At 34.9% G+C, this 12,064-nt stretch overlaps 1 protein-coding gene across 3 annotated transcripts in view; it reads left to right on the forward strand.

Annotated features, from left to right (window-relative positions):
* PPP4R4 (protein phosphatase 4 regulatory subunit 4) overlaps positions 1-12,064 on the forward strand; it is a 73,265-nt gene that overhangs the window by 27,657 nt on the left and 33,544 nt on the right. For all 3 annotated transcript variants that reach the window (XM_064460671.1, XM_064460670.1, XM_064460673.1), the window contains 4 exons: positions 5,159-5,306; positions 6,001-6,074; positions 8,242-8,348; positions 10,879-10,986. In XM_064460671.1, coding sequence (XP_064316741.1) covers positions 5,159-5,306; positions 6,001-6,074; positions 8,242-8,348; positions 10,879-10,986 — 437 coding nt within the window. The remainder of the gene's footprint in view (positions 1-5,158; positions 5,307-6,000; positions 6,075-8,241; positions 8,349-10,878; positions 10,987-12,064) is intronic.

Raw genomic sequence — 12,064 nt, forward strand, 5'->3', positions numbered from 1 at the left:
GATGCAAAGAGGACAGAGCCAGGCTTTTTTCAGTGGTACCCAGTGACAGGGCAAGAGGTGGTGGGCACAAACCAAAACACAGGAGGTTCCCTCTGAACATCAGGAAATGCTTTTTCACTGTGAAGGGTGACTGAGCCACTGGCACAGGTTACCCAGAGAGGTTGTGGGGACTCCCTCCTTGGAGATATTCAGAAACTGTCTGGACATGTTCTGGCTCCAGGTGGCCCTGCTTGAGTAGGGAGATTGGACAAGATGACCTCCAGAGGTCCCTTCCAACCTCAACCATTCTGTGATTCTGTGAATATCAGACATCACCTTTCAACTTCACATTATCTCCTGAAACTTCTGTGATTCCAGGAGACTCCTGTTTCTTAAGAGGACCTGTTCCAAATGCTGTCTGATTTTTTAAATTCAGCAAATGGCCAAGAAATAGCTGTCCTTAGAACTGACGACCAGTATAGCCTGACAGATTGTTCAGAAAACATTAAAGTACTTCTAGTTATCATGTTCTGTGCTATACAATGCAGGTCGATAGGCATTTTGTTTAAATATACATATGTGCCCATTTTAAATATACATATGTGCCATTCTTTGAGAGAAAGAATGACTTGAAGTTGCAAAGTAATTGAAAGCCCTTTAACTTACACCAAGTTTCTGCAGTTACTACCACGTTATTCTGACATTCATAATGCATTCTTTCCTAAACCAACCTACTGGCTTCCAGAAAGGGTTTTGTTTTTTTTTTTTTTTCAATTTTCTGTTTAACATATGGAATCCATTTTTGTCTCTGTTGCTTCTGCTTTGAGAGCAGAGTTCTTCCTGAAATGAAATGAAGGAGTAATAAATTCTGGGGTTTTTTTACCCTTGTTTGTCAGAGTGTGGAGAAGTGGTAGTCTTTGCCTCTTTGCCTTTAAAAAGTCTAATATGGAAATACAGTTTTTGATTCTAGTCTCACTTTTTTTTTTATATAGGGATGGAGGGGAAAATTAAAAGGATGATCATTAGCATGATCAGAGCCTAGGGCCTGGAAAATATTTATACAGTAGGAGTTGGAGCTCAGTGTATTTAGATCAGGTGGTACTTAATTACTTTGTAAAATTATCTTCCTGCATAATATTAAAGAACATTCAACTGCAAACCAGTATACGAAGAAAAAGAGTTAGGAATTGAAGACTGAAATATTAGAAATGAAGCAGACAATTTTATTAATAAATCTGATCAATCTTGAGCAAATAACTGAGAAAAGTAGTGTTTTTCATCTTGCAGTGTCATTTAAATCCAAACTGAATGTCTTCCTAGATGATAAATTAAATGAAACTTACGTTAATGGGCTCAAGGCAGAGGTAAAAGAATGAAATATAATGAGGTTAGTCTAAGTGTTTCTTTCAGATTTAAGCTTTATAAATTAAAACTTTCTGGAATGTATGAGAGGTAAATTTCTTTCCGTGGCCATACTCTTATTAAAGCAGTTTCTTCAGTGGTGGTCTGTTATCTAATATTTATTTAATCTGTAATAGAAGAACAGTTCTATTGTACCTGTGTTCACTGCACTTCTAACTGCAAAACAGTGTTTGACTTCGTTAAGCATTTGGCCTATTTTTTTTCTTATCCGTGTTTTTATTGGAGTAATAGTCCTGACCATGAAGTGGAAACTGTTATAGTCTATAAAGGCATAGTTAAACTCAATGGCTATTAGTCTTGCAAATGTAGACTGGCATTGCGGGGAAACGAGCTGACTTAAATTACTGCACTTGGTTTCACTTCTGTAGATTGGGAAAAATAATTTATGAATTCAAATTCATGAAAAATGAGTTTGTAGTAGTTTCAGGGTGCTATTTATCTGAAAGTATTGTCACCACATAACTGGGTGGGGAAACCCAGTGAATAAGTGTACTTATTTAGCATACTTGCAGAAACCCAAAAGCAAAAATAAATATTGTTTTTATTAGAGCTGAGGATAAAACAGGTACCGGAAGAAATAAATGCAAGGAATGTTCTGGCTGGATACATTACAAATTTTTATTTCACTTGTGAGCAATTGATAAACCTGGTTACTTTTGTAAATAAATATAGAAATTAATATATGCAAATTACTTATCATTCCTTAAAACCTAATTAAAATAAAATTATATCAAAGACCCTTTCTATATTTAACATAAGAGTGTTAGGTCTGAGAGAAGCAAAATCAAACAAACAATACGTCAACAAATATACCAGATCTAAGTAATGATTAAATTGGGTGTCAGTATTTTGGTTATGCTAATAAAACAAATATGTTGTTAAAATCTAAATGATATATGTAGGCATGAGATAATGAAATACATTTTTTAATTCTACAGTTAAAATGAAGTGGCATCCTTGTATGGGTTCTTTTGCATAGAGATCCCCACTCTGGATTTCTGCATGCGCCTCCTCACGAACCTTGGAAGTCATTGAAATGCAGATTAGCTTAGAGATTCCTCTCAGCATTTCTTGTTGTGCACCAAATGGCTCCTTTCAAATGATGTTAGTGGTATTTTCCCTGTTTTCTATCCTTGGGCACTTCCACCAGAATCAGTGGAGGGAGACTGCAGGTGTCTATCTGACTGACTAATAAGAGATTTCTCCAAATGCTGTGATTGCAGAAAACTATGGCTATTCTTGTTGAAGTGTATACATCAAGCCTTATTTGGTGCTTTCTGATTAGTTTGAAACTCATTTTCACAGTTACTTCTTTTCCTAATATACCTGCCTCCCCTTGAAAGCTTTTCTTTTTCCCTAGTTGATTTTATAGTTTAAGAAGAGGTGGGGTGATTTTTCACTCCGTCTTATACCTAACATTGATCTTAAGGTCCATCCTCATTGTATCTTTGAGCTTCTGTAATCGCCATTATTTCTGTGTCTTTCTGGTCCTAAATGAAGATTTCTGTCATATCAATGCAGTTACTAAAACGATTGACTACATTTCTGCTTGCAGCATTCTTTCAAGAGAACTCTGTTGGTGCAGGGCATAAAGTGCATTAAACTAGAGGTGAATTTTTTGTTTTCCCATTAATGGAATAAGCCAGGCTTTCTAAATTTTGCAAGTTTTGACGCCTGAGTTTAACTTGCAGATGTTAGGATAGTTCAAGAACATCCTAATACCCTTAAATTCCTTTAAATATGCTTGTCTGAATAAGATAGGTAAAGCTTTTTTTCCTCCAGAGTGAGAATATGTGGAGGATCTGTGTATAGAAAAATACATTACTTTTGAAATAATTAAATTTGTATTAAGTAAATTTAAGTCACTCAACTTGAGTTCAGTGAAATTGGAATGAGGAGACCCATACATAAGTGGAACTGTACAGTTCTGAGTGCAAACATCATTGCAGGCAGGTGTGTGAGCAATCCAGAAACTTAAATTTCAGTGTCTCCTGAGGTCCATGAGGATGCACATCCAGAGAATGTGTTTTCACATATGATTATCCAGAGTTGTGTGGATCTACGGAGGAGACTATTTGGAAACCTTATTTGATGGTAAGTAAACCTGTTTGCATTGTGTACAGAGGGAATATATATATAAAATTGAGTCCAGCTCTATTATGTTCTAGTCTGCAGTGGTCTCTTAGCATCTACAGTGGTGCTAAGATAGTTCTTTTGATTATTTTGGGGATGTTTTTTTGAACAAGTGTAAGCCAAAATACCAGAACAGTATGCACAGGTATTCTGATCCCAGAAACATTCAAGTTACAAAATTGGTAGGTGTCCTTATTCTTGGCTGTGGCTGTTGTAATAACAATGGAGGGATGAGAACAGAGGTAGGCTGTGGGTATAACAAGAGTGGTTCCCATGGCTTTTGAATGCAAATATTTTATCACACTTTGGTAAGCTGAGCAATGCTTTTTCTTTTTTTCATTTGGGGGAGCAGGGGCACAGAGAATGCTGTTACAAATATACACAGATGTATACTCAGACAGCTGTTGAGAGATAAGTAGCGGTTCGCTTTGGAATCAGATAAACTAAAAATTACGCATTTGCACGTGCAAACGGGTGGACATTTGTGTAATAAGAACTTCTTGTTTTACTCTGAAGTAAGCAAAGTCTACTAAATAATTCTTCAGATGTTCTGTGCAAACTGAATTTTCTCAGCAAAAATTCCTCTGCTATATAATACTTAGGTGAATAATGGATGTTTTCTTAATCTGGTCTAGGCTGTTTTGTTTTTTTTTTTTAAATTAAAGTATCAGCTTATAGTTTGGTTTTTTTATGTGTGACCTGAGAAAAAACTGTTTATTTCGAGTACTTTATATATGTGGCTTTGTTTCTTTTTTAAAGTGCTAAATAGGAAGTATGGGCTTTAAACTCTTACTGAGTTTGGAATACTTTGTGAAATGAGTGTAATGCTTTAGTAGTCCAATAATGCACTTTATTTTCTCATGAGATAGATATGTTTAGAGAAGTGAACAAATGGAATGTTCACCTACCTGACAGTGTGTGTACTAACAATGAATGCTATGTCATAAATTGCATCCTGCAAGCTCTTTGGCAGGTGCATAAATCTGAAATTTAAATTTCCTTTTTGTTTCATTCGAAAAGTTTAATGATATTTCATTCCCCTATTATCTTTAACTTCTGAAATAACACTTTTAAAGACAGTCTAATTAATTATATTTGTATATGTTAAAGCTAAGCGCTGGTAAATGCTGGGTTACTTTAAATATTCTAGTACACCTTGTTTTATTCTTAAGACTATATACATACACACACACGCATTTTCATTTGTGTTCCATGTCAGTTGGCAAGGGACGAGATTTAAATTGCCTTCTTCTATTTTAGTATCTCTCGCTGGATGAATGGAATATTTGTTTTTTATTTGTGTGCATAAACAGCAGAAGTGCAGTTGTTGGCTGGTCTGGTTTTACCTCTCATTTTGTAAAGTCAAAAAATCCACACATATGCATTGATGAAACTGAAAGTGGGAAGGTCTTAGAATTAACTTTATTTTTCTTGAAGGCTCATTCTATAAGAGATTTTAGTATCTCCAAGTAACTGCCATGAAGAGAAAATAATTTTACAGCCACTTTTGTAGTTTACCCAGGTTGTTGCATATTCAGTCTTAGAAGTGAATGTAAAAATTTGAACGTTCTTTCAGTTTATTTCTGCCTCATGCTCTAAATTGATGTAATTTGCAATTATACAGGAGGTACTGCATGTTGCAGGAGTGGAAATGCAGTTAACAGCTGCTGTTTCATTTTTGACTGTTCTGCAAGAGGAGTCGGTCTCCATTCATACATACTCACACTCCTTCCTGCACATCATTCTCCAGAACATGGAACACAAAGATGCAGGTCAGGGCTGTACAACTCTGCTGATGACTGATTACTTATATATGTTTTGTTTCCTTAGTGACTGCACAATACTTTTTAAAGCAGTGAGTGCAATCAGTGTGATTTTGTATCTAGACTTGCATAAATGAAAATATTTTTGCATGCTGACCACTTACATACTGATATTTAAATGTAATTCTGATTGAAACACAAAAACCCACTTTGTCTGGAGGACTAAATCCCACGGTTGTTACTGAGTCCAAGCTTCTACTGAAGTACCAGACTAATGTGGCTGAGAAAATAGCAGGAGAATGGTTTGACGTTTCTTCTGTAATTATTAGTTTTTCTTAACTTCTTTGACACTATTTTTAAGATATAAAGGAAAAAGGGTCTATTGTAAAACTAGAAAGTTTTACTGGGCATAAGAAAATAATATGCTTCTAAATGAGGGAAATTCTCATTTTAAAACAAACAGGATAGTTATTTTCCTCTACCAGAATTCAAAAGGTAAAAAAATGGGACAGAGTTTGCTTCTTAACTATTCTACTTCTTAATGAGTGTTTGAAGTCTTGCATGTTAATTTAGTAACTTTTAGATATATAGCTCCTTGAAGAGAGGAGTTTAAAAAATGAGAACTAATTTTGTAAAACTGGTGTGTGTTTTGTTATATTCATTGTATGCATAACATAACATATAACCCATTTCTTTCTATCAGGTGTCAGCAATGCGTGGCTAGAAACTCTTCTTGCTGTAATAGAAGCTTTACCAAAAGAGACTATCAGACATGAGGTAATAATATTCTCCCACTTAAGCTAGCAACAAATTAATAATATTTTGTAAGATTGTAGTTCCCTGCAAGACTTATTCGTTTCAGTAAGATTTGTGGCAGTTCTATACCTGTGAAAACAGTAATGCTTGTGGAACATACTGTAAGAGAGGAACGTGCTAAAAGGCGAGACAGGAAAGTCACCTTAAAATTTTTAGTGTTCTTCAGTAAATAAAGACTATTTACTGTAACACTTCTACTCCACTTAGGATTCTCAGTACCATGTTTTCATGTATCCTGTTTTGGTTTACAGAGGATAGTATCTCATTCTGCGTCTTCATGAAAGAGCTACATTTTGCTTGCTACTGGACTAAAATTTTGCTTTTTGCTAAATAAGACTGAATGCTAGAGATCCATTTCACTGTTTCAGTTGGTTTTGATGTACCAAAAACCTAATGCCCTTCCAACAATTAATTTTTCACTGTGTAGCTCAAGAAAGAGGAAGGAAATCTGTCACTAAGTCATAATGTCACTCCCCTTTACTCAGCTAATTTATTCAGTTTTGTTTTGAGTATTCATATTTCATTGTTAAGTTTAAAAGCTTTGCAACAGGCATATTTTACTGCGTTTCTAATTTAAAACTGGATGGAGATTTAAATGTATTACCATTTGTGTAGTATAAAAATACTAATTAAAATTAGTGGGTAATTGAAATCCATCACTGTTTAAAAATACACCTCCAAAGGGTGAAAAGTTAGGTTGGAAAAAAAAAAGAGAAATTATTCTAGTCATCTCCGAAATCTAATGGTAATGTAATTTTAAAGATGCCATTTAAACAAGATGGAGTTCCTCCCTTGATTTGTCTCTAGGAACACATAAGTTTCCACAAAATTTTGCTTTGACAAGATCACAACTGATAAAACAGTGTTGATTCAGCAGCTATTGGAATACCCTAGTTGTTAATACGTTTTTCGTAAGTAAAAATAATAGGACAATCATGGATTTCAAGGACATAAGGAAAGGTATGTGTGTCAGGCCAAAGGTCAGCCTAACCCAGTATCCTGTCTCTGGCAATGGTCACTTCATGGGACAGACTGTGTCTAGGTCAGTAATTGGAGTTAGTATTACTAGGCATGGTGTGTTTGCTGTCATTGTTCAAAGACCAAGTAAGTAATACACGCTTTTGTAGGTAACTAATGATATGTTTCTTTATGCAGCATTAGCGTTAGAAGCATACCTTAAGTACTAATTCTAGTCTGGGTGATCTGTTTCTCCTTATAGTGGTAAGATTTTCTTATCTCAAAATTTCAGCTGGTAAGAGGAGCAGAAAAATGCTTTTAGAATTTTGTTGGACTTTCCTGCCCTCTATATCATCCTCTTGTGGAACTCTGCAAAAGAGATTGAGGGAGGTACTGTGGCAGACTATAGGAGATACCTCTCTGTAATGTTCCTCTTGGCCTGGCACCTGGATTTCTGTGCTTAATATATCTAAATATGGTGTTCTGCAGGCATTTCTTAGTTTGTTTCTGGCACCATAGAGGTGATCCAACAAATGACTGCAGAGCTCCAATAAGATGCAGGTTTTCTGCGGCTGTATGGAAAAGAAACCTTTTCCCTGCAGATCCCCAAAGTATGCATAATCAAGAGGGATTGTTGCCTCAAAACTTTACATCATAAGGGGTGTTTCCTGGGAAAATTTATGAGAAAGAACCTCAAAGAGGATTCCTTTTCCTTTCTCTGCATTTTTATTTTCTTGTGCAGGAACATATTTAACAACTTTTGTGAAAATTACCAGCTAATAGCTATAAATATTCATATACAACTTAGTCTCAAAATAAAGACACAAGTAGACAGATGTAAAACTGTGGCTGTGATGTGAATCAGAAACTGCTGTTTGGGCTGGTTTTATGGCTTGGACCAGTGATAAGGGTTTAGTATGTTATAATTAGCACAAATATGAAATAACAGGTTTCCAATAGACTGTTAATGTACATAGGCATTAGTACTGATTAATTCCATGAAAGGGGTAGGTGACATCTAGGATATGTTTTTCGAGTTTTTTTTTATGTTTATTGGTTTGGGTTTTTTGGTGTTTTTTGTGTTGGTTTTTTTTTTTTTTTTAGAAGGGGAATATGTTATTTACTGCTCGCATTTCTTCTGTTCACTTTTCTTCTTTTTTCTTTCATATAGATCCTGAATCCACTTATTTCCAAAGCACAGCTTTCTCAAACACTTCAGTCCCGCTTAGTTAGTTGTAAAATCATGGGAAAATTAGCCAACAAATTTGAAGCTCATATGTAAGTAGGCTGTATGTATATTGACATTCCACAGTACATACGTGTATTTCTCTGTTAATGGGCAAAAGTAACTACAAGAAAAGTAGACTTTATTGCAAAAACTAAATGCTTTCTTTATAATAGATCCCTTTATCTGGATATTAATTAATAACAAAAAATAAAGATGAATATGTAACTAGCATATTCAGACTTGATGATGTTCAGTTTCTAACTTCAGTTTGTATGCTCTTCCACAGGTTTGAATGGGTGCCATTTTCATGCTGTTCTACCATATTGTTTTTCTTACTAGGAAATAAGCCAAACAGTGGATTTCTCTGCAATTTATAGAGACAGGACACAAAGTCATCACCTTAGAGCATCTTGTCATAAAGGAAAAAATCCTGTTCCTAACTTTTTATTTATCTAATCAAAGTTAACATGTAGTTACATGTTTTTCTATCCCTGGTTATATGGAGATGTATCAGGAGCCAATGTTGCTGCCTGATACTGTCTAGCTCTTAGAGAACTGTGGGTTTGGACAGTGGTGCAGAAGAGGGAAGCAATGATGAAAGTAAATCTGAATAATTTATCTGCCCAAAGCAGTAGGTACAGTACATTCTTTGGACAGTTTATCCAGTCTTATGATAGTAGGACCTTTTCACCAAATGTGTTTCCTGTCCAGGCAATTGGGCATATGTGATTTTTGCATTACAAAAGGAATCCAGTGAAGGCTACTAAATGCACAGAAACCATGCCTAGCTGAGGAAATCTGCCATAATAGTGGGTTTGATCTCCCCCAAAATGTAAGAATTCAGCATAACAGAAAAGATGAACAACAGGACATATGACAAGACATTTAGAAATAAATTTCTTTAATTTATGATTTTTTTCCTTCAATAAAAAAGATCTAGAAGCAACCAAAAGGAAGCTATCTATGCCTTCATTTACTATGTAGACTACACTTGTTGGACATGCAAAAGTTAATGGGCATGATGAAAGTAGTATTTTTGAGAAGGTTACCAGAGCCTTCAAATCTTTATCTTCAAAATCTGTAGAATTCTGGCAGAACCATAATTGCTTTTATTTATTTGATGATACATGAAAATAAAGTGAATTTCCAGATCAGTTGGAATCTTAGGAGAAATTATAATAATGTTAGCCATAATAAGTTCAGATAATCGTACTTGGTTGGGTTTGCTTAATATCATTCCTTGCTTATCAGAAATAGGAACCCCCTCATTTCAGTGAACAGATAGTAACACCATTTTTGTACAGAAGCTGTGTGTTAAGAAGATTGCTGAGAATTTTCTGGGATATATTGATCCTCTGGTAGAGGGCTCTGAGTGCAGTTCAGAGGGCTGAAAAGAGACCTGGACCCACAGGTTTAGAATGTGGCAGGCTGAGTAAGATTCATGGCACGCTCTCATTCCCCTTGCAGGATGGGTCTTGGTAAAGGCTCAGGAGCTGTGTCAGGCCTCAGGAGCAGGCAACATATAAGCATATCTTCACATTCTTCAGAATGGCAACATTTTTCCTCATAAAATTTATACTATAATTAAAAACCTTTCTTTTGTAATACACGACTCCCTGGTTATTTTATAGGGTATTGTGAATGTCCCGACCTTGGAATAGAGCATTAGTTTTTCTACTCTCTATTCCAACAGCTAGTTAAAAACGGGTCTTCTTTTGAACTAGTCCCTACTTTAGAGTATTATAAAATGCCAAACTCCCAAGACTTCATACAATTTTTGAAACTTGAGGCCAAATTTTGCTGTAAGTAGTAAATTACTTTTCACTGGGATGAGTGGAGGCTGTACAAGTTGGCTTGAAAATTTGCTTGTCTGTGGCTTCACATTATTTCTCCTGAGTTTTGCAAACACATGAGGATTTGGATAGAGATATTTTATGAACACTCATGACAGCATCTTGGGCGGTGAAAGAAAACACAATGGGCAATTCTGCCAAGTTGTTATACTTGTTTTTATTTAAATAGAATTCAAAATAGTTATTTTGTTTCTGCCATTGATTTAACCTGAATACTTGGGTCTACTTGCATGAAGTCATTGCAGTACTGAAGCTTTTAGTCGTAAATTATTTTCTCTACTTTCTTGCCAAATATCTCTTTGGTGATACGTGCATACCAAAGATGAGGTATTAGAGACAATTAATTGGGATTTGCAATTCCATTTATATAATTCTTTGTATTCTTACAGTGACTGTTCAAAAATTGTACTGAAGATGGTTATTAAATGAAGACAGCATTTCTAAGCCTACCTACTATTTTTGTAGCTAAAAAAAAATAGGTGAAATATGAGTCAGTTGTAATGACTGTAAATAATCCTTTTTCTGCTTCTTTATAGCACTTATTTGTGTCCTGTGTACAGTATTCTTTTATAATTCCAAATTCTCAGAAAAATCATTCACCATGTGTGATAAATTAGTTTTTTAAAAATTACCACTAGAAGTAATATATGGGTAAAATTTGCATACTACAGAGTGGATTTTATATATTTTTGTTCTGTATATTAATAAAAAATCTTCACATTTTTAGTATTAAAAGAGAGATTCTTCCTTTGGTAAAATCACTGTGCCAGGATGTGGAATATGAAGTTAGAACTTGCATGTGTCGGCAACTGGAACACATAGCTCAAGGAATAGGGTGAGTATGATTTGCATAACTGCTTCTAAATGCAAAATCTTTCTCTAAAATATTTAATGGTAACCTAAAAACTCCTTTTAAGATTTCTAAGTTAATTCACATACACTCAATAATGAATTTGGAGTGTACAGATGTGTTCTTAGGCTTAGGAATTGTCTGTTGGCAGTTGGCTCTTTTCCATTTTCAGATTTTTGTTCCTCTCTGACAGTAAAATTGCTGAACCATGCAAACAACAGTTTTTTGTAAATAAAAAATTCATTTATGGCTTCTTGAAATCATCTCAATTATACATTCCTGTCATTGGGCTTATTTAAAAATGGAAGAGGATTATGGCAAGTATTAGCAGTTCCTAATAATTACTGTGCAGTTTTCTGTGAAAGGCAGAATGTGTTTTGTAAGCAAATTTCAGATCAGTATCAACTTTTACTCTAAGCTTGAAGACCTTCAATATTGCACATATAGGAATAGAAAAACTCTGGAACTTCTATTTTAATAAATAGAACACGTTAACTACCCACACAGGATTGGTCTCTGAACAAATATTTTAAAATTCCAGGTCTGCCCTCCTGTTGTTGTATCAGGAAGATAAAAAAAGCAGTAACTTCTCTTACAGAGAATTATCAAGTAAAGTTCCCTGTCCTGTGTTATACAGCATGGATAGATTAGATCTTAAGAGTCCCTCTAGCTTTTAAAATTGTGAATTTATGAGCAAAATCAAGGATGAGGCTGAAACTGAAATGTAATTTGAAAGATACAGTAAATATGCACTTCTGTTTGTCAGTGCTGGTGTTTGTGGAAAAGCTGCCTTCCTGTGGCTGTGGAATGATTTACTGTGGTTTAAATTGAGTTATTAAAAAAAAAGAAACCCAAAAATAAACAAACAAAAAGCCAAACAAAAACCACCACAAATTCCTGAAGCAACTGATTTACTTCTCAACCATGGAATACTGGAAATATGTACATCTGGGAGGTGTTTTAGCTTACTCAGATATAGGGAATTAATATCCACTGCAAGAACTAAGCATTACTGCCATATGCTTAATTTAACTTTGTTTTGGTAAAGGTCATTCAGGGTAGT

Source organism: Phalacrocorax carbo, chromosome 9 (genome assembly GCF_963921805.1).
Source record: "Phalacrocorax carbo chromosome 9, bPhaCar2.1, whole genome shotgun sequence".
In the NCBI taxonomy this organism is placed as follows: Eukaryota; Metazoa; Chordata; class Aves; order Suliformes; family Phalacrocoracidae; genus Phalacrocorax; species Phalacrocorax carbo.